A 25,410-nucleotide genomic window follows, 5' to 3' on the forward strand; every position below is an offset into this window, starting at 1 on the left:
TGCCTTTAATTAATCAATTAAAATAAGATGCTCTTACCTACATTTTTAATTACTAATCAAAACAAAAAGGTTAGGCAGTCAAATGTTAAATCCTGCCCACGATGATACTAGGCACAAGACCTCTTGCGAGAGAATATTTTTTTTATTAGTTTGCTTTCTATTCTTCTTTGGAAAAACTAAGTTCACCTCATTATGACCGAGTCACCATTCGATTACACCCTGCCATAAGCTGATAGTAACTGATCAGCCAAAGGCACAAATTGGCCATCTAAGTTACAATTTATCCGCAACTATATTAGGCTACACAAAATTAATTTTAATCCATAACATTACATTCCAAGTTACATCTATAAATATAATTTTAGCAGTGAACGTAATTCCACGGCCGTAACAGGTTAGCTTCCAAATACTGTTTCCATGCCTTCAAGGGTCCTATCTCTCTATTACGACCCGTAGAGTTTTTGGTTTCATTAGTCATAAATATGCCTCTAGCAGCAAAAGACATTAGCTCCATCTGATCCATGTAACCTCGCATCCTGTTCGAAAAACCTACTCCCCAACGCTGATCACTGTGAGATTCCTGAGGTTGAGGGACACTTGTATTTGGGCCAATAATGGTTTCTTCTCTCTGTTTAGAATCATCGTCGTCTGCAGACATTAAGTTTCCCATTCCAAATAATTCCCAATCAACCTGCTGCAAGATTCCAGATGCACGCACAGAGCTGAGTGAAGAGTGAGCTTGGAACTGCATTTCTTGCTCCATTGCTAGTGTGTCAACTTGGACTTTCAGTTTATGTAATTGGTCACCGATTCTTGATGCTACTGCATCATATAATTCTTTTCGTGGCACGTCAGAAACTTTTTCCACGTTTAGAATATCATTGAAATTGATTGGATCACCAATTAGTACTGTAACCTACAGAATAAAAAACATGCCAAGACTATGTTGGGAGGTTTTCTACTGAATATATAAACACCTTCGAAGTAAACACTTCACCAATAAAGAATGAATTGGCATGCCATGAAGAAATTTTGTAGTTTAATATCTTGATCATTTTTCTGTGGTGAGAAACACAGCCAAAGCCTAGGTGACAATGAGTGCACTAGTAGCAGGCAGCACAGAGCAAATCGGCCTTTTTCAAAAATTAATCAAATCCTCATACCTCTTTTTCAGGTATAAAGATAAATTCCATTCACAATCTGCATGGCAAAATTTCAAATATAAAAAGAAGACTGCAACAGTGCATACCATTTTGCCAATTTTGGGAAAGTTAGCACCTATTGGCATGATATCTTGCATCCCTGTATGTACAAATGGGACAACAATGGGCAGGCTATCTCCATCCAGGACCAACCTGATGGACAAAGTTTATGTCAGGATACATGTTTAAAGTAGACATACAGGCATAGTAAAGCAATGAATACGAAACAAACACTCAATGTAGAACCCGTAGTTTGGAAACAACAAACTTCTATAAAATGATGGGGGCATATCAGAAATACAAGTCCTGAAAGCCCAGAGGTAATGAATGACAAAAGTAAGATAGAAGAATCATTTATTCATATATATTACTACATACTACGTGATCAATCAACTATCTGTAAAATGCTTCCACATTAAGCAAGCAAGCACCCAAACAGACAAATATATATTTATCCAATCCAATATATAAACATTGATTTGAACATGTTTCTTTAAAATATGATATAAGAACACACGGATGTATTCTTGAAGGATATAGAAAACTGCAAATTATAATGATCGTGCATAAAAAATAAATCATATTTCTGCAAACCAATATTAAAATCTTGAAGGAGAAAAACTATAAATATTGATCCCTAAATATACTTATGAGTTGTCGATACACAATAACAGACCTAAACACTGGAACAGGTCCAGTTCTAATGATCTTCACCCTTAAATTTATTGCCAATCTCAAGTAAATAACACAACAGAAAAACAACAACGTATTCACAACATTAAGAAGATATGCTCCCATTTGAATATAGGTAGGCAATGGATAACAAAATAAATCAGACAAGACAATTTTAAAAACTCTCATAGGTATTTCAAGTCTCTAAATCAGAATAGAAGACCAAGGCTGGCATTCAAATCAAAATCTAAGTGCAATATTTATCACTTTGTCATTCTCCTACCAACAAACAATTTCAATATTCTCTCCCACACAAATTATTAGCTCCGTCAATAATTTCAACCATGATACCATATATCATATAAAGAAAGTAATGTAGCCAAGAAACAAACAAAGTAGGAACCAGTATTAGCAACTTTTAAGTTAGTATTCTACTGCATAATAATATGGAAGATTGTTACCTCCCAACACCTCTTTTTGAAGATCCCAAGGTTTTTCCACCATCCCGGGAGCGGCTTCCTTCAGGGAATATGTGAACCCAACCACCATGGTTCAACTTTGAAATGGCCATGTCCATTCCCTACATAGGATAAGAACTTCAAGTTCAGATTGGAGGGTCAAAATAAGAAGACCGCAAAAGGACAAAATATAAATGACCGAGCGTAAGATGCTTTGTCAAATACACTTCAAAATCAATAAACTAGTTTTCACTTTTCAGGACAAAATAAGAAGACAAAAATAAAATGTCAAATCAAACACATAATACTATAGGATGCATGCTACGGTGAAGAGATGAAGATTCACCTCCATAGATAGTTAGAGACCTTTTTAGGAGAATGTGCCATTTTATTTTTATTAATTTTTTAAAATAAATTATACACACTACTGTTCATTCTCTTCACACAAACAACTCTACATTATAGAATTATCCATTCTATAGAACCACTCAACAAATAATGTTAAAAGATATTATCATGTGTTGGATATACCTTCTGATAAATACCATCACCACGAGAAACTGGCAAGACTTTTACAGATCGAAAGAATGCAGAAGTTACAGGGTTTTTGAAACATCTATCAGTTGCACAGAGTGTCCATCTGACGTTCTTAGCGTCCAATAGAACACTAGGAGGAAGCAGCGAAGCAATAACAAGCGGGTCGTCCATGGAAGCAACGTGGTTGCTGACCGTCAGAAGAGGTTTACCCTTAGGTCTATGCAGCAAAGCATCATGGAGTTTCTCTAAGCCATAAACCTGTTCTTCCACAACCAGAATTAAGTCAGATCAAAGCACCAAAAAGCACGCGAAAATTTTCAATGTCACAGAACAGAAGCTGGCAAGGCATACCTGAACACGGTTCAATCCATTCATGAAGACATGACAGACATTTCCAACAACAGGAACAGCAACAGCTTGCATCATACGAACAAGAGTGGATTCTTCTTCAGAAAGGAAATCCTTACTCACTGTACAATAATAAGAAACGAATCATTCACACTTTTAGTGTCAAAAATCGAGCCAATTCCTACACAATAATTGAACGGGAGAGAGCAGAATGGTAATTGAAGACAGACCTCGTTTGCGGTAGAAAGAAGAGGAAGAAGGCAAGGAGTCCCTGCGGAAATCGCGAAATCGGTTGAGCCAACGCTGAAAGGTGGAGGAGAAGTAACCCTGGGCGTGGGGGATGAAGGGATGGCGGCGGCGCCAATGGCGATCGACGGCGACTCGGAAGCGGCCCCTTAGCTGCAGCTGTAGGGAACGAGCCTTGCCTTTCCAAACATCACCGCGATCGAGACGGTGCATCGGTGAGTCGGTGACGGAGCAAGAGAGAGAGACACAGAAAATCTCAGAGCGAAGAGAACAAAATAAAAAAAATTAAAAAAAGAATCAAGAAGTGGTTAGGAATCGTGCAAGCAGTTGCAGAGGCACTAGTAGCGAAAGCGCGAGTGTAGAACGAAGGGGGTTTTGATCAAACTGCAGCGAGTTCCACCACTGCTCCTTTTTAATTTAGGGTACGCCGTTAAGCCGCTGGCAAGAGCGTTGAATACTTGTTTACTATTTTAAGTTTTCCGTATTTCANNNNTGCCATCGTGTACTTCTTACATGGATGGAGCCCGCTTTCTTAAAGTCTTTGGATGATAAAATGATCCATGTGGATAGGATAACCCGCTCCAACAAAAACATGACACGTCGCACATCTTAATCTCCCATTTAGGAGTGGGACCTAAAACGAGAGATATTTAAAATATTTATGATTGTATTTCGTCATCCATTGCGAGATCTTCCTTAATTGTCAATTTGTCATCAAGAAACAAGAATCTTATTAGCTTGTAAATTCTAGAAGAATCTCTACTCTGCTTAGAAGTAGTTTTTTTGTTGTTGTTTTGTTAGATAAATTAGACAACTTTAAATTTTAAATTTAAATATTATAACACCACAACATCACAATCGATTTACACTACATACTTACCCATACAATACTTAATTAAGGGTTTATATTCACTACTTAACATTTGTCAAGATTCAAATCTAAATGCAGTATATTAAGAAGAATAAGATTTACCAATTGAACTAAAGTCTTAGCTGATGCTTAGAAGAAGTTAGCAACTTAGTATCTTCTAGCTGCGCCTGGACTCGTTTTGGGCTTTTGAATATTCTTTACACATACTTAGTCCGTTCGTTTGATATGGCCCGTAGTTATGTAAGGATCTCACTTTTCACCTAATCTTAGCCTAAATTACTGAGAATTGAAGAGTAGAACTACCCCGTCCAAAAAAAAAGAGAACTACGACGCAAAATCAATTAAAGGGGAAGAATTCGAGTAGAACTCATGTAACATTTGTGGTATAATAATAGCCTTTTGAAGAGCAGAGACTTGGATGCCAAGGGAAAACAAATTGCATGCGCATAAAAAGTAGTATTTGAAGTTTTGAACAAAGCTATAAAATCAATTGACCCATCAAATTGGTTCGTAATGCACTTCAATTCTACGTGTAAGCTTTGGCAATCTTCATTTATATCAAGGATGGTGTACGTTGTGAAGTCAGTTCTATGTCATAGTTATCCCCAATACATCATCTTCAACATATGAATATTTGATAGTTTGGAGATTCAGACCCTACATTCAAGTAGTTCACATCCACAGCAACTTCCCCGAGATCATCTAGAAAGGAAGAAAATCGACATAACATAATTAGTAATTCATCCTTAACAAAATTTTGAGCTAACAAATTTCACTTAGAAAATCAGCAGCATCCAAATGAAATGGAACAAAAACCTTCATATATAGTCCTTGCAAATTTTACATAATCTGGTATTAGATCTCTGTATATGATTCCATCCGGACGAGCATCCAACACTACCAGTACACCTGTTCAAATGAAGTTGAGGCTATAAATTATTAATTATCCTAGAAAGGATATAAAGCATGGGGATTCTGAGTAAATCAGTAAATCACAATTACTCAATGTAGGGGTCTCATAATTTCATTTGTGCAATGCAGTAAAACTTAAAAGAGGAATATCTTCAAGTAACAACAGAAAGGTACAGAAGACTGTCTAATGTAGTAATGAGTGAATGACCTGTATTCCATTTCACTTTTCCCTTTAAAATTTGGATTTAGCTAACTTGTGCCATAAAGCATATTTTAAATATACAATTAACAGAAATTTTTTTTAAATTTTTGAAGTATTCATTGCATTAGAAATGTAAAATATATATATTTCCAATAACTTCTATAATACATTTCTCTTTATGGTGTTCTTAACCTATGCCTTTAGGGCACAAGTTAGCAAAACCCTTAAAATTTAGGCTACATAGGCCAACAACTTGTTCAAGACTTCAAGTTAACACAGTAAGCTATATAGTGCCAGTAACGTTATAAATTCCAAGACCAAAAGGAAGTAAGGAAACAAATAAAAAAATGTGAATTGTGTGGATATGATAACTTTACCTGGCGCTGCCCAAGACTTCGGAGAATTGCCGGGTAATGGAGCCAGCCAAAGAATATTCCTCATGTTCATTGAATCACCATATGTCACATTGGACCCTGAAACAAAAGGATCACAGTATTAACAATAAAGACAAGAGTAAGACAGTTGGCCATCTAAAATATATGTCACTCATTTCACAGTGAGCAACAAAAAGGTACACAGACCACTCTACCCAAATCATGTCCTCTCCCTCGCACACAAGTGAGCACAAAAATAACAAAGCACTCCCCCGGAACCAGAAAATATAACACAAGAACTTAAAAACATAATGTAGGCATACAACAAATTTGAAGATAAGATTAACAGGGAAAAATGTAACTTGAGCAACACTCACAAGTCACAACAAATTATACATGTGGGGGAAGCATGTAGTATCTAGTATGTACCTCTCTGACAGTAACCCAAATTGTAAGGAAAGTCTCGTTTATCATAAGCAGGGTATTCCCTCGCATGGAATCTGCCAAATATGAAATTGCTGCATCGTTAACTCGGGAAAACATAAATCATATCCAACACAAACAAAGAATGCAAAAGAGAACAATATGAGAGAAAGGTATCAACATACAAGATACCAAGTCTACCAGAGTCAAGGGCCAGAAACATGTGACCATGGAAGAGATCAAAGCGGTTCAAAGCAACATCGAAGCCAATAGATGGAGCTCGAGCAGCAATGAGCTCGAACAAGAACTTCATGTACATATTCAATTCCTACAATTTATTATAGAAACTGAACATGAATGATAATACTATTCTGGTAATTCTCTTATCTATATACGTAATATAAGTATAATCATTGTGTTGAGCAAACCTCATTAATGAAAACCCTGCCATAGGGAGTTCTAGTGAGTTGACAGCGATCTTGATTTGATCCTTCAACGTCAGGAACCTATCCTATAGCAAAAACCAGTCATTAATTAATTTGAAATAAACAACCGTGAGAGTGTGAAATGAAACCGTTGCTAAACGAAAGAAAACTGACTAGAATGACGCTTGGATCGAGGAGGCGATGAATGGCTGAGGGGTCACCGCCGGAATCGACGGCAAGGCGTGCGAGGTCCAAGACGGGCTGCGGCGGCCACCAGATGCGGCGGTCATCTTTCTCTCTGCGGTTGGAACCTATGAGAGTGGCGGAGGCGAGCTTTCGGTGACGAGGCTCCGGGGAGAAAGGAACGAGGAATTTGAAGCATGAATTGAGGTCACGTGCAACGAGAGGATCGACTGTTAAGGATTGAGATTTGGAAGAAAGGAGAGACAATAAGTCAGAGGGTTTGGCTTTGGGGGTGGAAGCAGGCTTAGAAAAGAATGGTAATTGTGGGAAGGAAGAAGCCGTTAGTGAGAAGGAGACGAAGAGTGTAAATCGCAACGCGAGGGAGGGATTATTCATGTTCGTCCTCCCAACGAACAATTTGAATCGCCAACACTAACAGTAAGTAGCAGCTCATATTCCCCTTCAACTAATGTTTCGGACATTACCTCTTTTCATTACTGTATGGGCAACATAGTCTATGCCTCTATGGAGTATAGTATACGGAATTGGTAGTAGCATTACACACGTTATTTTAAACTGTTTTTTTATACATGAAACAAATTAAACAAGTGTTGAAAAAACGTCTTTGCCAGTTTTACAATTAGCAAAAAGTATGTGACACAACTAGTGTGCAAATATCGCCATTCAATTGAAATGGAAGTGAAGCAGCACATGATTTATAGGATAATCTCACCAGTTCATATCTGAAACGATTTATGAAAACAAACATTACAAAATTTGCATGTATTACATTGTTTACTAAAGAGAGTCGATCCCTATGTAACAGTGCACAACTGAGGGTAGGCAATCAATAATATCCGCTCAGAACCAATCACTATGGCCTATAGAGATGAACAATCTGAGTCTTTTTTGTCTTTTCCTTTGTTTTTTGGGACATTCTGAATGATATCTCCATCATAATTGGTTCTCTGTGAATAGCTGTAGAACATTTCCTTGACAAAGGACCCATAGACAACTATCTATTGTGAAACCTGCAAGGGAGCATCATAAAACTTCGGATCAGATCCTACATCAGATAAATGAACTAAATTAAAGAGAATCATTTGCCAAGTAGAAAAGGACACCAAGCTATGGCTTTGAAATTCAAGAAGAATTACAGTCAAATTGTTCAGTCTACAGCTCTTAAAACGGGGTATACTTTTAATTTTGCGTAGACATTTATAACAAAAACGCGCCAAAAAAAGCACGGCTGTCTTTAAATAATTAAAAACAAATTACTGCCCCTTTTTTTAGCACCTTATCCCCCTCTTTTTACCCAAAGATAAACTTCAGAACATTTTTTTCAGTAATCAAAACAATTGCTTTCTGTCAGTAACTCCTAACCATGCAAATAAGTGAAGAAATTTGAAATCAATAAAAGGTGAACCAGAAATGAATTCACTTACATGGTAATACAGTCACAAAAGGGGAACTAAAACCCATCTACAATTTTAATACCAGCTCCCTTGTCCCAATCCTCTGGAGCAGATACATCGGACATAATCTTCTCCTGGCCACGCCAAAGAATCTGGATACAGTATCCAACATTGGTTTTGTCAGCAACACATGCTCAAGAGCATAGACGCAGTAAGACAACAAACCAATGCAAGTAAAGCACTTACTCTGTCAATGACCCCAAATTCCTTAGCCTTTGTTGCATCCATATAATATGGTCTCTTCATCACATTAGCAACTGTTTCCTCTGACTAGTAATTTAGAAAATGAGAAAATGATAGAAACATTAGATTCAGCCTAAACACTGAATAAATTCAACAACAGCACCCATGCATGGTACTCACATTTCCTGTGTGTTTGGCCAGTAGTTTAATCAGAGTGTCCCTGTTTACTATGACCTGTAGAAAAGGTTGCAGAAACAGTTTTCAAAACATAATTTAGGGTTCACATAAGAGAACATGAAGAGGAGAAATAAGCAAGAAATTCAGTTTCACATTTAGCAGCTATGTATAGTATACAAGAACAAGAAAAATGAATGGAATAATTGCTGCCACATATTTGGGGAAATCTGGGATAAGGAATTGCACCAAGAGTTCGCATTTACACAGGTGAGTGACAATTAACTAGAAACTATCAAAGTGGAAAGGTACTCAAATTCACACTTAAAATCTAATTAGAAAAATCAAAAATGAAAATTTTCCCAAATGTTGGGGAAAATATGCAACAAGGGAATTCCATAAAGAGATTACATTTTAAATTATTGATAAAGAAAAAGAACTAATGATAAACAAGAAGATAAGAATTGAAATAGAAAAAGATGAATTGAAATTGAAAATAGAAAATAGAAAACAAAAGGATAGCTTGAAATTGAATACAACGAGAATCACTCAACTTTTTTATCCAATTTTTTGATGCAACAAGAAAATGACTCCTCAACCTAACTTGTCTAAACCATAGTTTGAGAATTGAATCGTAGGGAATCACTCAACCTTCTACACCAATTTCCCGATACAACAAGAGAGGGACTCACTTAACCTCACTTATTCACATCATGGTTTCATTATGAAACCAAAAAGTGCTTTGGCACTCCTCTGATCGCTCTATATGACAACTACAATAGTTTAGGAGGTATTTATAACCTCTTATTAGATTAAAAATAAAGAAATTCTTAATCCCATAAACATAAAGCCAAATTTAATAAATGAATAAGCAAAATCAAAATACATCAAATTAAATTGAACATTCTAAAAATATAAACTCATAACTTCTAAATAATACTTGAATTCTTCATATTACGAATATTTGAAGCGCGTGTCAACTATACAATTTAAAAGACATTCAATCTCTTGAGCTCCAATTGAAATGACTATAAGCCTCAGCATGAACAGTGTGTGTGCAAAAAACTCTTTTTGAACAAGAAAATCAATCCCAGAGAATCAGCTGTATTGTGTGGCAGTATTAAATTCCAATAGCAATGGAAAATATATATGGCAGCACTAAGTTTGTACTCACTTATGATGAAAAAAAATCAATGCAGCAAACAAACAAAATGGACTAACCTCCTTAGCTCGTATAAGAACATCACTAGCAGGCATCAAACCAGATGATGGAATACGAGGTTGCTGAATCATGGCTGTAATCAATAGAACAAATTTAAACCTGTGAAGAATTGATGAATGGCAGCCAGAAACTTAAAAACAACATGATCCACAACATACCTTTGGCATGTGGCATCATGAAGCGTTTACCAGGAGTCCCTGCAGAAAGTAGCAGACAGGCTTGACCTATAGCAGCTCCAACAGCCACTGTGTGAATCTGATCATGATACAACAAGGTAAAAGATAAATTCAAATCTTAGTGAAGTGAAAAATCCACAGCCCAAAGGGTGAAAAATTTAAACATTATTTGACAAATAAATCAACGATAATATGTAAGTAATATGTAACTATAATATGAACTGTTGTACATAATATGTGTGCATTATAATAGAGCACACAAAGTTCTCTAACCAAGCTACCAGTAGCATGGATCATCAATACAAATATCCAACAGTTGACACTCTCCATTACATAATTACATCACTCTTCACATTTTGCAAAATCTAAAGAATCTCAGAATCTTGTTTCAACATGTTATTGGCAAAGTACGAACCACCAATAAGATAAAATACGAGAGTATACAAGTAAATCACCATGCAAGTGTATTCATGATGAAAAGAAACAGACCTCGTTTTGTAACTGCATCATTGCATCATAAATGGCAAAACCTTCTGTCTCCATCCCTACCTGAATGCAACAACTCAAAATGCATGAGATAGAGAAGTACTCAATACCAAAACTACAGAAATCAGAAAGAGAAATGGAACATGTTCATATCCATTAAACTGCAAGCTGGAAGGCAATCTAAAGCTTACCGTCTCACCATCATCTCGTGTAGTACCGGTGGAGTTTATGTAAATGAATATTGGTTCTTTAGGATCCATCCATTGCAGGTACATCAACTCTGCAACAATAAGCTCTGTGACAGCTGGCACCAACTGAGACAGAAGCATTGACAACAGGTCACACAAATTGCTACTATAAAGTATAAAAGCCAACAGAATCAATAGGATGCACTACTCGCAACATCACGGCCTCAACAATGCCACACAGACAGAATAGTTGCGAAAATGATGCGTCAAAATATACTGGGGGATAAAATACATGACACTTCTCCCCCACCATCATACCACATAATTCCGGACTCTGGAAGTAGCATTCAGGCAACACAACCATTCTAGCTGGGAGGCATTGTTCTTATCAACAAACAGTGTTACAAGCAGCACAATTGGCACAAGTGAAAGAGTACAAAGACCAATGCATAACTGAAAACTTACAGGCATGCCAATGTAAATAATTCTGCCATGGAGAAGCAGCGAAGGCAAGTCAGGCGGCGGCCTTCTCGGCCGGTGTTCATTGTACGAAACAGACCTTTCCACCTAATCCAAGCAGAAACACAAGACTAATATCTAGCAAAGCATCAAGTAAATTTTTCATCCAAATTAACAAAATTTAACACAAATCCATATATCTCCCAATCCCTTTCACAGCGGAAATATAATTTTCAAATTCTGAATTTCCAATAGCAGATAGCATGTTTACGCTAGCATGAAAATAAAGGAAAATGAAAAAGAGAAGTTACTTGGGCGGGAGTAGCCATGAGATTGGGGGAGTCGAAGACGTCCAAGTAAGGAGGGGTATCGGAGTTGAGAGGACGGTTGAGCAAGGTTTCAGGGGAAGTGGCAGCTACGGAAGCAAGCTTGGAGAGAAAGGGGTCATTAGGGTTGAAAGGGGGTATTGGAATTTTGGATTTGCTTGTGGCGTTCACCGAAAGAGAGCAGCATCTCCGGCGAAGAGATTGTTGGGGCTGTAAGGAAGAAGAAGAAGAAGACGAAGACGAAGTGGGAATGGAAGAAACCATGGGTACACGCAAACACGTAGCCATCATTTTTTCCGGCTGCAATGCTCCCTCAGCCTCAGCCTCACCTCAACACTAGCAACTCAGCGAAACACGCAAGTATGCAACCGAACGGCTGAGCCAATCTCAACAGTGTTTTTTTTTTGTGACTAATCTCAACAGTGTTTGCTGCATTCAAATGTTTTTCAATAATCAATATTAATAAATGATAATAGAGTAATTACCCAAATCAATCCTGAGGATTTTAGAATGGACATTTTAGTTCTCAAAGAAAATTAATACACGGATCAGTCTCCAAGGTTTTATTCCGGCAGACAAATCAATCTCCAATTCATTTTCCGGTAGAGTAATTACCAAATCAGTTCCCAAAGATTTTAAAAACAGACATTTTAGACTCCAAGAAAAACTAATGTACAAATCAATCCCCAACATTTCTCTCTGTTAGACATAATAATCTCCCGTCCAAAAATAAATAAAATAAAATAATTATTATTATTAATTGCACAATAATATTGTACTATATTTTTTTTATTTTTTAGACAAAAATAATGATAAATTTATTCATTAAATTCTTATATATATATATATATATAGTCACTCGATAACAATAATAATAATATTTACTCTTAGCCAAATTATGTTCCGAACTTGACATCCAAATTTTTAATAAGCCCAATACAACCGACCTAAAAGTATCCTGCCATCCTAATAGCTCAGAGAGGCCGAAATTATCTTTACCTTTTAACCACCTTCCAAAATTATATGAAGTGGGACTCTCCCACAAACCTATACACTTACCCTCTACCTTTTTACTTAGATATTGGAGTGTCTTTGCAGGTACTATTCTCGCTTTAAGGATTTTGCCTTGTCATCTTACCGAACCGATAGACACCCAATCCACCTTCATCTCAAAAAAGAGTTAAATTTTAAAGTAGTCCTTAAAGTTACACTCGAACCTCAAAGTAGTCATTGAAGTTAATAGTTACACAATTTCATCCTCGAACTTGTACTTCGAGACTCATACTAGTCCCTAAGGCAATTTTCATCTATCAGAAAATTAAAACGACATCGTTTTGTATTTATAAAAAAAAAAACACGAGCCTTCCCTTCCCCAACCTGAGGCCCTTTCCTTTCCCCAATCCGAGGCCTCTGTTGCCTCCTCTTGCCGGCTTTCGTCATGGCGCCGAGCTGCTCGTCCCCCTCCCCAACCTAGTCTCTCACACTCTTGTCTCCTCTCTGTCTCCCTCTACCTCCCAGATCCTTTTTATATTTCCTAATCTCAAAATTAATTTGTCACTGCACTCCTTGAGTAAGTTGAAAGAGATCTTCGAGCAAGTCTATGAAAGGTGCTGCACTGCTCCCATGAAAGGTGTTTCCTTCACCGTTGATCAGTTCACTGAGGCCCTTGAAAAAGTATGATTTTGATTCCAAAGTTGGCACCAAGGTCAGTTCGCTTTGCTTCAGAGTTTTTTTTTTCAATTTTTTTAACTGCAATAGAGTTTGTTTTGTCACTGGTTGCATAAAATTTTGAACTTGATAAATGAATTTTGTAGTTTAGATGGAAAATGACTTTGAATTGAGTTTGTTAAAATTGTGTGTATTGATGAGTAATGGAATTGTTTATTTAATGTGTCTGTAAAAAGTGATGGTTGGTTGTGTATGAAGAAAAACAAAATGAGATGATGGAGGAATTAATTTTGGGATCAGAGGAAGAGAGAGACAGAGAGGAGACAGGAGCGTAAGAGACTAGGTTGGGGAAGGAGGGCGTGCGGCGCGGCGCCGAGACGAAGGCCGACGAGAAGCGACGACAAAAAGGAACGGGAAGAGGAAGGGGCTTGGGTTGGAGAAGGGGAAAGGGAGGCTTTGGTTTTTCTTTTATATATATATATATACACAAAACGACATCGTTTCAGTATTTCGATGGACGAAAAGTGCCTTAGGGACTAGTATGAGTCCTGGAGTACAAGTTCAATGATGAAATTAGGTAACTATTAACTTTAAGGACCACTTTGAAACTCGAGTGCAACTTCACGGACCACTTTGAGACTTAACTTCCTCAAAAAACACTCTTTGAACCTTCAGGTACCATCCTGAGCATCGACGCCATCTATGCGAACCGTGAGATTCCAGGGACATGGCAGGTGTTCCAAAGGAGCAACCTCTTGACCAGCCAGAATCCAATCACCACTACCAGCTAGAACAATCCAAGCCCCAAGACCACGGTGACCCAGCCCATGGAAAAGTGACCAACGTGATCTACAACCACATCATACGCAATCAACCGAGACAACAGTTGCGAGAAGAGGACTGTCGGTCTAATAGAAGCAGGTCGTTCGGCAGTCTAGGTGAAGACACAAACCGTATAATCCAAGAACTTCGCCACTGAGTGCAAAACCTGTAAGGGAGAGTCACCACGAATGAGCGTTATCGACCAAAGCACACCAGCAAAATGATCTCTCAGATTGCCTCCCGGAAGGAACACAAAGCGAGGACTCCAAATCTTCATCACGGAAAGCGCAGGAACCATAGCCGCTCTCGAGAATCCGATCCTTACCGAGATGATCACGGAGAACGATGCCAAAGGGACTTCAAGTGAAAAAGGCACAAATATGTGGTAATGGGAGCCACCCCATTCATCGAAAAGGTCTTGCGAGTCAGGTTACCAAAAGTATTCGATAAACCAACCGACATGAAGTACGATACTATTTAAAACCCCCAAGAACACATAACGGCTTTTGAGGCAAAGATAAATCAGGAAGGAGTCGTTGACGCTATCTGATGTCGGGCTTTCCCGATAACCCCAGCTGGCCCAGCCATCAAGTGGTTCAACATGCTTCCGAACGGCTCACTTTCTTGCTTTGCCAATATCTCAAGGAAGTTTTTGGCACAATTCACCACACGAATAGCCAAAGCAAAGTACCCGATCAGCCTCCTAGGCATCACTCAACACCCGGACAAGTCTACGAAAAAATATCTCGATAGATTTAACAACGAATGCCTAGACGGACTAACCGATTCGGTGGCTAGCCTTTGTTTAACTAATGGCCTGATGAATGAGGACTTTCGGAAGCACCTCACAACAAAGCTCGTTTGGTCGATGCATGAGATTCAGAGCATGGCGAGAGAATACATAAATGACGAAAAAGTGAGCCAAGTCGTGGCCGCCAATAAACGGCACCACGACAACACAGCACCTCAAATACAACCCCTTACCCAAAGACACGAATGAGAAACAGTTTAAGCCAAACACTCAAAACCGACTGCTACAAGTGGGAAAATGTACAAACTATACCCCCTACCAACCCTAATCACTGAGGTATACCAACAGTTTGTGGAAAAATACGTTCTCCCAAAACATAGGCAGCTAAAAGAGCGCACGGAGGGCAACAAAAGCTTATACTGCGACTATCACAGAGGGTACGGGAATAGTATCCAACATTGCTTCGATCTCAAGGACACCCTCAAACAATACATCCAAGACGGCAAACTCTCGAAATTCACCCAAATCATTCGAGAACCTAGAAGGACAAAAAGAGATAGATCTCTTGAACAAAAGGGACGAAACCCTAGAGGAATAAAAACTATCTTTTGCGAAAACCTAGATGCCTACCTAACCATAGTCGTGAATGTCATCACAGGTAAAAACGTTAACAAAAAGTTCAAATTCGCACTAAAAAAGGACCTCTAGATATTGGCCATTGACCCATGAGGAAGAACCCTCCTGAGATGTCGAACATCACCTTATCATACGAAGATTGCAAACGGCATGTCGGAGGAAGACCTCGGGTTCATCATTTTAGCCAGGTTCGGTACCAAAATGGCAAAATGCACACTAATAGATACAGGAGTCGATTCCAACATCCTCTTTAGAGAAGCCTTCGACAAACTAGGTTTCCGAAATGAGGACCTACAGAATTACCACAATGGAGTAACTGGGATCGGGGACAACATCAAGCCCGACGGTTATGTCATGTTACCAATCACAATCCGGGCTAGCAACCAGAAAAAGGTCGTGCTCTCCGAGTTTGTGGTACTCAAAGACTCCATAACCTACAATATTATCCTTGGTAGAAAGACAATCAACGATCTCTTTGTGGCCATATTTACCAAGTTCTTAGTCATAAAATTCCAAACAGACGACAGAACAATTGGAACCATCCACAACGACATAGAGGTCGCAGTCGAATGCAACAACACAAGCCTAGCACTCCGAAAACGTTCTCGCAATGCGGCAGGTTCTCGCCGAGCTAGACGCACGGCGAGACGACCTGCCGAGACTAGAACTGAAGGGAGACTTAGAGAAGCTACAAATAGGGCAATCCGAAGAGGAAGTCACTTACATCAACAAGAATTGGTAACTTATCTTTTAGCATTTTTTCTTTTTTTTATACTTTGTTTTTCTTTCACACTTTTAAAGGGCACTCTTTTCTACCTAAAGTAGCGGGAGGTTTTAACAAGGCACTCACCTTGTAAAACATTTTCCATTTAAGTAAAATTTTCATTTTTTTATGAGGAAAACCAAAACGTTAAACGAAACTCGACAAAACGGCTACTCTGGAGACTAATCACCCTCGAGGCCAACGAAACAGATATCTAAATTTAACAAAACTAAAATATCAAAATAGCCTACCAAGAGGCCAAAAAGAAATGTTTCGCTTTTCAATGTGAGATTCACGATCTCCCGAACCACGGATAACCGAACTCGATTGGTGTGAAGACTAAACAAGCTTACCCTCACGCTTTGGGGGTAATTGTTTTGAACCTGGCGTTCGGATTCTTAATGGCCTAATACAACCGGCCCAAAAACATTCTTGCCATCCTAATTCCTAATCACCTTCCAAAATTATATGAAATTGGACCCTTTTCCACAAAGATAAGATAACCATCAGAGTCTATAAAAGAGAGTATCTCATCATTCTCCCAGGTATAACTTATTCTACTCTATATAATTATTCTCTACCTCTCTAACTCTTTAACTTGGGCATCAAAATGTCTTTGTAAGTGTCGTTCCTTACGCTGAGAATTTTGCCTTACTATCTTACTGGATCCATAAACACCTATCTACCTTCACCTAAAAAGTACTTTTTGAAAAGTATCATCCTAAATAAATTCATTCTTAAAAAAATCTCTATTTATTACTTCTTCTAATATAGCATGAGTTTTGAAAAAATGGAGATTATAATACTTCTAATATAATGTTGTGATAAGAATGCTTTATCACATCTTATGTGGATGCTCATTCTTAAGGATGATTGTATTTAATATAGTTTGAAAAAGTAAAGCCTTGCACATGTATAAATAGGGGCATAGGCCGAGGCTTTTTACACAACAACAAGCAATAAAATACTCTTTCTCTCTTTACGTTGCAATACTTCTTTCTCTCTCTTTATATTTCTTAATTTTGTTACCTCTTCTTTATTTATTTATTTAGTTATTTTATAACACGTTATCAGCATGAAACTCTAACGATATTTTAGGAAGACTTCAGGTAACAAATTTTTATTATGTCGAAGCTCTCTCATCTTGAATTCAATGCTCTTGATATATCTGGAAATAATTATTTATCATGGATATTAGATGCTGAAATCCATCTTGATTCAATGGATCTTGGAGATACCATTAAGGCTAAAAATAATACATTCCGGAAGGATATAGCCAAAGCCATGATTTTCCTTCGTCGTCATCTTGACATATGATTGAAAAATGAATATCCCACACTAAAAGATCCTGCAGATCTGTGAAAAGACCTTGAAGAAAGATACAATCATCAAAAGACGGTGATACTTCCTCAAGCCCGATATGTTAGAGAAAATTTTCTCGACATTCCATGCCTCAAATGTGCTCCTGCAGCAGCAGTATCGAGAAAATGGATTTAAAAACTTTTTTGAGCTAATTTCTTGCTTTCTTGTTGCTGAACGCAACAATGAGTTACTCTTAAGAAATCATGAAGCGCGCCCAGCTGGCGCCGCCCCATTTTCTGAAGCAAATACAGCAAATTATAACCCTAGAAGAGGTAAATGACAAGATTTTGATAACAAGAAAAATTATGGAAGGAAAAGAAATTATGTTCACAAGAAAATATCTCACTAGAAGTGGGATAAAGAAAGAAACAATGGGCAAAATATATCAATTGAGGATAAATGCTTCCGTTATGGTGGAAAGGGTCATTGGTCACGTACCTGCCGTACCCCAATGCACCTAGTTGATATTTATCAAGCATCCTTGAAAAATGATGACAAAGGAAAGGAAACAAATTTTGTTTCAAATGATGAAAATTTCACCACTCATTATGATGTATCTAATTTCTTTAAGGATTCTGAAGGAAATATTGGCTATTTGATCAATGATGGAATAGTTTGATATATGTATGTGTTTGTTAAGTATTCATGTGAATAATTTTACTGTGCATGCACTTCTACTCATTTTATTATTATTATCATTTGTTTTTGAAGAAAAATGGCAATGACATATTCTGAAGATATTTGCCTTGCGGATAGTGCAAGTTCGCACACTATTCTTAAAAGTACTATATATTTTACCCATTTTGTGCCAAAAGAAGAGTATGTTAATACTATTATTAGCTCAGACAATGTGATAGAAGGCTCCAGAAGAGTTATAATTTTGTTTTTCGGAGGAACAAAATTCATAATAAATAATGCACTGTTGTCTACCAAGTCTCGAAGAAACTTGTTGAGTTTTAAAGATATTTGCCGAAATGGATATCATATTGAGACTATAAATGAGGAAAATCATGAGTACTTATGTATCACAACTCATGATTCAAATAAAAGGGTTATATTAGAAAAGTTGCCCTCACTTTCATATGGGTTATATTATACCAAGATTAGTGCAATTGAATCACATGCTACTGTAAATCAGAAATTTACTAGCCCAAATGAATTCATAACTTGGCACGACCGATTGGGTCATTCGGGAACAACCATGATGAGGAGAATTATTGAAAACTCTCATGGACATTCACTAAAGAACCAGAAGATTCTTAAATCTAGTGAACTTTGTTGTGCTGCATCATGCATGTTCTCAAGGGAAGTTAATTTTAAGGCCATCACCAGTAAAGATTGGATTTGAGTCCCCTGAATTCCTAGAAAGGATTCAAGGTGATATATGTGGACCTATTCATCCACCATGTGGATCTTTTAGATATTTTATGGTCCTGATAGACGCATCTTCGAGATGGTCACATGTGTGCTTATTATCTTCTCGCAACCTGGCGTTTGCGATATTATTGGCTCAAATTATTCGATTAAAAGCACAATTTCCAGAAAATCCAATCAAAGTAATTCGTCTTGATAATGCTGGTGAATTTACTTTCCAAGCTTTTGATGCTTATTGTATGGCTAATGGAATAAGTATTGAACATCTAGTAGCTTATGTTCACACACAAAATGGGTTAGCAGAATCACTTATTAAACTCCTCCAATTGATTGCTAGACCCTTACTTATGAGAACAAATCTCCCAACCTCGATTTGGGGGAATGCTATTTTACATGCCGCAGCACTTATTCGTTTGAGGCCAACGAGTTACCATCAGTTCTCTCCTATGCAACTAGCTTTTGGCCAGTAGCCAAATGTTTCCCATTTAAGAATATTCGGGTGTGCGATATATGTTCTCATTGCACCACTTATTCGCACCAAAATGGGACCCCAAAGAAAATTGGGGATATATATTGGATATGATTCTTCCTCTATAGTGAGGTATCTTGAGATACAAACCGGAGTTGTATTTAAAGTTCGGTTTGCGGATTGTCATTTTAATGAATCAAAATTTCCAACATTAGGGGGAGAGAATAAGCTTCCTGAAAAGGAACTTAATTGGAATGCATCATCCTTGATGCATTTAGATCCTCGATCAGGGCAATGTGAACTAGAAGTTCAAAATATTATACATTTGCAAAGAATAGCAAATGAATTGCCTGATGCATTTTTCGATACAAAGAAGATAACCAAATCTTATATACCAACGGAAAATGCCCCAATTCAAATTGATGTCCTAGTAGGACAAGTAGCCACTGAAGCAAATTCACGCCAGAAGCGTGGCAGGGCGGAAAATGCCCCAATTCGAATTGATGTCCCAGTAGGACAAGTAGCCACTGAAGCAAATACATGCCAGAAGCATGGCAGGCCTGTTGGTTCCAAAGATAAAAATCTTCGAAAGAGAAAAGAGGTAAATACTATTCATGTTGAAAAAGACACAATAAAGACACCTGCAGCTGTCCAAAATTCTAATATAACGCCAAAAGACGTTCAGGTACCTGAAAATTGTGAAAATGACGAGATCTCGATAAATTATGACTTTACAGGAAAGAAATGGGACCGAAATAAGACAATTGTCAATGAAATATTTGCATATAATGTGGCATTAAATATCATGCATGAAAGTAAGGATCTTGAGCCAAGGTCAGTCGAAGAATGTTGACAAAGGAATGATTGGCCAAAATGGAAAGAAGCCATGAAGGCTGAATTAGACTCACTTGCAAAACGTAAAGTCTTTGGACCTGTAGTCCGTACACCTGAAGATGTAAAACCTGTTGGATACCGATGGGTATTTGTGAGAAAATGAAATGAGAAAAATGAAGTTGTGTGCTATAAAGCCCGACTTGTGGCACAAGATTTTTCACAAAAGTCCGATATAGATTATGAAGAAACGTATTTTCCTGTAGTGGATGCGATAACATTGCGTTATATGGTCAGTTTATCTACATATCATAAACTACATATGCATTTAATGGATGTGGTTAGGGGTGTAATCGGCTCGGTTTGGTTCGGTTTTGGACCGAAAACCAACCGAACCGACCTGATCCGTTCTACAAAGAGGCCAACCAATCGGTTGGCTGCTGTTTGGACAACCGAACTGAACAGAACCGAACCAACAGCGGTTTGGTTCGGTCGGTTTTTTCGATTTTTTTACACCTAATTTTCAGAATTTAAAATACCATAAAATAAAGTTTAAAACCTTCAATAAACTAGAATAACAAGAGTATATCACATCCAAATCCAATACAAATTCAACTTAATTAAACATAAAATAAAGACAATTAAAAATATCTAGCAAAACAACAAAAATAAACACAGTTTAAACCAAAACATTCACTTTAAAACAAATAAAAAACAAACAGCCACCATGTTTAATCTGAATCCGCACCAGACTCATCCTCATCTTCTCCGGTTGGTGCAATTTCTACAAAAATAAAACAAGAAAATCAATATAGATTATAAACATAATATAGATTATAAATTATAAACATAAACCATGAAAGAAACTACAAATTTCTTTTTTGCATACCTAATTCAAGTTTCTCAAACTCTTCAATAAGCTCCTCAAAATCAGTTGTCATTGGAGAAGCACGAAGCCAATTTTGTGTGCATATCAATGCCTGAACCATCTTTGGAGTTAAAGAACTCCTATAGTTGTTAAGTACTCTTCCACCAGTGCTAAAAGCTAATTCTGAAGCAACAGTCAAGACCGGCATTGCTAAGACATCTCTAGCTATTTGGGATAAGATAGGATAAAATTAGCATTTTTAACTCATGAACAGCACCAATAGTTTTGTTTCCAGCAACACAACCACAACAGCTCATAAGCATCCAATCAACAATTAATTATATATTAACAAATAAAATAAATTTGGTTGATAACAATACTGAAGTCAAAATGATATTTGTTATAAGAGTATATGCATAATGTTTTTTTTTTCAAAGTAAGCATGTTCATTAATAAACAAATATGAAACTAGACTACTATGAAAAAGGTGCAGACAACCTGTTTACAAAATAAACTAATAGCTAGTATATAAATCTTTTAAAGCATGGATACAAGCACATTACACTATAAAATTTCAAATTCAACCATTGTTAGTGGACAATTTTGATTCTCTCTTCATTTCTCTCTATGATCATTCATATATGTATATTGTGTTATAATGCAGCACAGCAGCACTGTTGCTTACAAAGTTGCCCACATTAAAATCTTCCACTATTGAGCAACAATAATGAATTGATGACTTAAACGCATAAGAATGCACTCAACAGTAAGAAAGAATAGCAATGAGATTTAATATCAATAACACAATAAAGTGCAGTACATGATTTAATGGATGAGCTTAATTAATTGAAGTTAAAACAACTTCTATCTTTTAATACTATTATTTGTGCAGAACAGAACTGCAGATGTGTATACATTATTCAATTGTTTGAATAAAAAAGGATCAAAAGCATTGGATAACAAGCATTATTGTTGAAACAACTTCAACACCTTGCATTGGATAACAACTTCAACACCTTGCACCTTCAACACCTTGCACCAAAACCTTTGTTTCTCAACATAGAATCAGAAACTCACATAACAGTACAAATATCACTAAAAATCCCACTAAATCAAGTACCAATATCACTAAAAATATTGCAGACTAGGATTTTGTTGACAATATATACATTAATTACTGTAAAAAAAAGTATAACCAAGCACAAAATCTAACCTCCGAAGAAGATATCGTTCTATTTTTTTTTTTGGGTTTTTGCAGGAGAGGGACTGGTTGCTCGGCGGCTCGGCCACTGGAGTCTTGCTCGGCGACGGACTGCTGCTCGGCGAATCGTTTGCTGCTCGGCGATGGACTGGTTGGACGTTGGAGTGCTGCTCGGCTTTGGCTTTGTTGCGACGGCGACCCTTTGACGGCTACCCTGCGACGACGATGAATGAACGACTTCGAGGCTTCGAGCGACGATTGGCGACTTCTTTGTCTCCCTCAGCCTCTCCTTCTCTCAAGCATGGAGGTCGGAGGTGGAATCTTCGAAGAACGGGGGAGAGAAGTGTGGGTGACTGGCAGACTGGGTTTTGGGGTCCGCGGCGTAAAAGGAGAAGAAGAAAGCTAGGTTATGTGGCTGAGTTGCTTTTATACCTAGGTTAAAGGGCAACTTAGTAAAAACACACTTCACTGAACCCTCACTCTTCGGTTCGGTCTGGTTCGGTTCGGTTTTAGCAAAGGCAACCGAAAACCGAACCGAACCAATTGGTTTAGTTCGAAAAAAACAAAAAAACCGGTTTTTTGGTTTTTCAATCGGTTGTTGTAAAATTCGGTTCGATTTTGCGATAATTTTCGGTCCGATTCGGTAACTTACACCCCTAGATGTGGTAACAGCCTATTTGTACGGCTCATTAGATCGGGATATCTATATGAAAGTCCCTGAAGGACTAAAGATATCTAAACCATCCAATGAATATTCACAAGGGTTATACTCAGTTAAAATTGCAAAGATCTTTATACGGTCTAAAGCAATCTGGACAAATGTGGTATAATCATCTTACTGAGTATCTAGCCAAAAATGGATTCAAGAATGATGATACATGTGTTTTCATAAAGAAATCTGCATCTGGATTCATTATAATTGCTCTGTATGTTGATGATTTAAATATCATTCGGACTCCTGAAGAGATTCCAACAATTATAAAAACTCTAAAAGAAGAGTTTGAGATGAAAGATCTTGGAAAGACTAAATTTTGTCTCGGCCTGCAGATCGAGCATATAAAAAATGCGATCTTTATTCATCAAATAACATACACAGAAAAGATCTTGAAAATATTTTATATGGATAAGTCACATCCCTTGAGTACCCCAATGATCGTAAGATCTTTGGATGTGGAGAAGGATCAATTCCGTCCTAAAGAAGAGAATAAAAATATCATTGGTCCTGAAGTACCATATCTTAGTGCTATTAGAGTGCTAATGTATCTTGCTAATAATATGCGACCTGACATATCATTCGCGGTGAATCTATTAGCAAGGTTAGTTCCTCTCCAACCAGAAGACATTGGAGTGGAATCAAGCAAATCTTTTGATATCTTCATGGAACAGTTGATATGAGATTGTTTTATCCATATGGATCCAAGTCACAACTAGTTGGCTATGCAGATGCTGAATACTTGTCTAATCCACATAAAGGGAGATCTCAAACAGGATACCTGTTCACATATGGTGGTACAGCTATATCATGGAGGTCCACGAAACAGACGATAGCAGCAACCTCCTCTAATCACGCTGAAATACTGGCGATTCATGAAGCTAGTCGCGAGTGTTTTTGGTTGAGGAGTCTGATTCAATATATTCTGTCATCATGTGGACTAATTGATCATGAGATAGCTCCAACTGTCCTGTTTGAAGATAATACAGCATGCATTGCTCAACTTAAAGGTGGATACATCAAAGGCGATAGAACAAAGCATATTTCTCCCAAATTTTTCTTCACTCGTTATCTTCAAAATCAAGGGACAATTGATGTCCAACAGATCCGTTCAAGTGACAATTTGGCAGATTTATTCACAAAGTCACTCCCAAAATCCTCCTTTGAAAGATTGGTACATGAGATTGGGATGCGCCGATTTCAAGACATTAAATGATGTTGACAAGATGGAGAGACTGTACTCTTTTTTCCTTGGTCAGGTTTTTTCCCATTGGGTTTTTCTTGACAAGGTTTTTAATGAGGCAGTCCCCATCACAAAGGATATTGTACTCTTTTTTCTTTACTAAAGTTTTTTCCCATTGGGTTTTCTTTAGTAAGGTTTTAATGAGGCAATAATCCTAAATAGTCATCCAAAGGGGAGTGTTATGATAAGAATGCTTTATCACATCTTATGTGGATGCCCATTCTAAAGATGATTGTATTTAATATAGTTTGAAAAAGTAAAGCCTTGCACATGTATAAATAGGGGCATAGGCTGAGGCTTTTTACACAACAACAAGCAATAAAATACTCTCTCTCTCTCTCTCTCTCTCTCTTTACGTTGCAATACTTCTTTCTCTCTCTTTATATTTCTTAATTTTGTTACCTCTTCTTTATTTATTTATTTAGTTATTTTATAACACTAAATACTTAAACCTGAAACAACTAGATATTATAAGCCACTCACGATTGTAGGGGATTGTTCTGGATGATGCTCATTGCTAAGAGCTTGATAATTTTTGTTTTTGGACTAAAAGGGACCTTTTCTTTTTCTTTTTTTTTTTTGTCAGGAAGGGACCTTAATTTATAAGAAAGCACAACAGGAGCAAATGTAAACCCCATTATTTCGGACTTTATCTATAGGCCACAGACAAGTCAGAAGCTTTTGTTAGTCATTTCAGCATGTCCATTAATGACAGGAGGATAAGGCCTCTGGTAGTATCATGACCCTAAAACTAAAGAAACATTTCTTTCTATTGAAGGGTATTTACAAATTTTATTAATTAATAATATTAATAAACGGTTACTAACCGTTTAGTACCATTTGGTTGAAGGGACACAACCTTTTAAGGATTGTGTATGTTCAAAATATTGTGCCTATTGGCTAAAGGGACACTACTCTTTAAGGATTGTGTATGTTCAAAACATTGTATCTATTGGCTAAAGGGACACAACTCTTTAAGAATTGTGTATGTTCAAAACATTGTATCTATTGGTAATAGAAAAGACACAACCATTTGTATACGTAACTAATCATAATTGCTACATGCAATATGTATAAATAAGTCCTTGTCCACTATTTCAGAAATAAAAAAGTACTAAGTGTACAATTTACTCAACTATTAAGAGATTTTCTTTGTTCAAGAGAGTTG

At 37.3% G+C, this 25,410-nt stretch overlaps 3 protein-coding genes across 4 annotated transcripts; all 3 read right to left on the reverse strand.

Annotated features, from left to right (window-relative positions):
- LOC107645914 (tafazzin) lies at window positions 106-3,922 on the reverse strand. The gene is made up of 6 exons (XM_016350063.2): window positions 3,448-3,922; window positions 3,221-3,339; window positions 2,864-3,127; window positions 2,336-2,454; window positions 1,250-1,355; window positions 106-916 (listed from the first exon to the last, which is right to left on the reverse strand). Exons 1-6 carry the CDS (start codon window positions 3,674-3,676, stop codon window positions 362-364), a joined length of 1,392 nt encoding a protein of 463 aa, XP_016205549.1. The 5' UTR covers window positions 3,677-3,922; the 3' UTR covers window positions 106-361.
- Window positions 4,657-7,381, reverse strand: LOC107645913. Of its 2 annotated transcripts, XM_016350062.2 has the most exons (7): window positions 6,845-7,368; window positions 6,674-6,751; window positions 6,431-6,573; window positions 6,252-6,322; window positions 5,826-5,921; window positions 5,151-5,243; window positions 4,657-5,036 (listed from the first exon to the last, which is right to left on the reverse strand). In XM_016350062.2, the coding sequence occupies exons 1-7, from the start codon at window positions 7,247-7,249 to the stop codon at window positions 4,954-4,956; spliced, it is 969 nt and encodes a 322-aa protein (XP_016205548.1). In that variant the 5' UTR covers window positions 7,250-7,368; the 3' UTR covers window positions 4,657-4,953. The 2 variants fall into 2 exon arrangements, with proteins under 2 accessions (XP_016205548.1, XP_020959695.1); XM_021104036.1 differs by lacking the exon at window positions 6,431-6,573 and having other exon boundaries at window positions 6,674-6,756; window positions 6,845-7,381.
- On the reverse strand, window positions 7,521-11,960 carry LOC107645912 (ATP-dependent Clp protease proteolytic subunit-related protein 3, chloroplastic). Its single transcript, XM_016350061.1, has 10 exons — window positions 11,528-11,960; window positions 11,223-11,324; window positions 10,761-10,883; window positions 10,573-10,632; window positions 10,066-10,162; window positions 9,907-9,980; window positions 8,692-8,745; window positions 8,515-8,598; window positions 8,299-8,420; window positions 7,521-7,884 (listed from the first exon to the last, which is right to left on the reverse strand). The coding sequence occupies exons 1-9, from the start codon at window positions 11,831-11,833 to the stop codon at window positions 8,325-8,327; spliced, it is 996 nt and encodes a 331-aa protein (XP_016205547.1). The 5' UTR covers window positions 11,834-11,960; the 3' UTR covers window positions 7,521-7,884; window positions 8,299-8,324.

The sequence above is a fragment of the Arachis ipaensis genome, chromosome B06 (assembly GCF_000816755.2).
Source record: "Arachis ipaensis cultivar K30076 chromosome B06, Araip1.1, whole genome shotgun sequence".
In the NCBI taxonomy this organism is placed as follows: domain Eukaryota; kingdom Viridiplantae; phylum Streptophyta; class Magnoliopsida; order Fabales; family Fabaceae; genus Arachis; species Arachis ipaensis.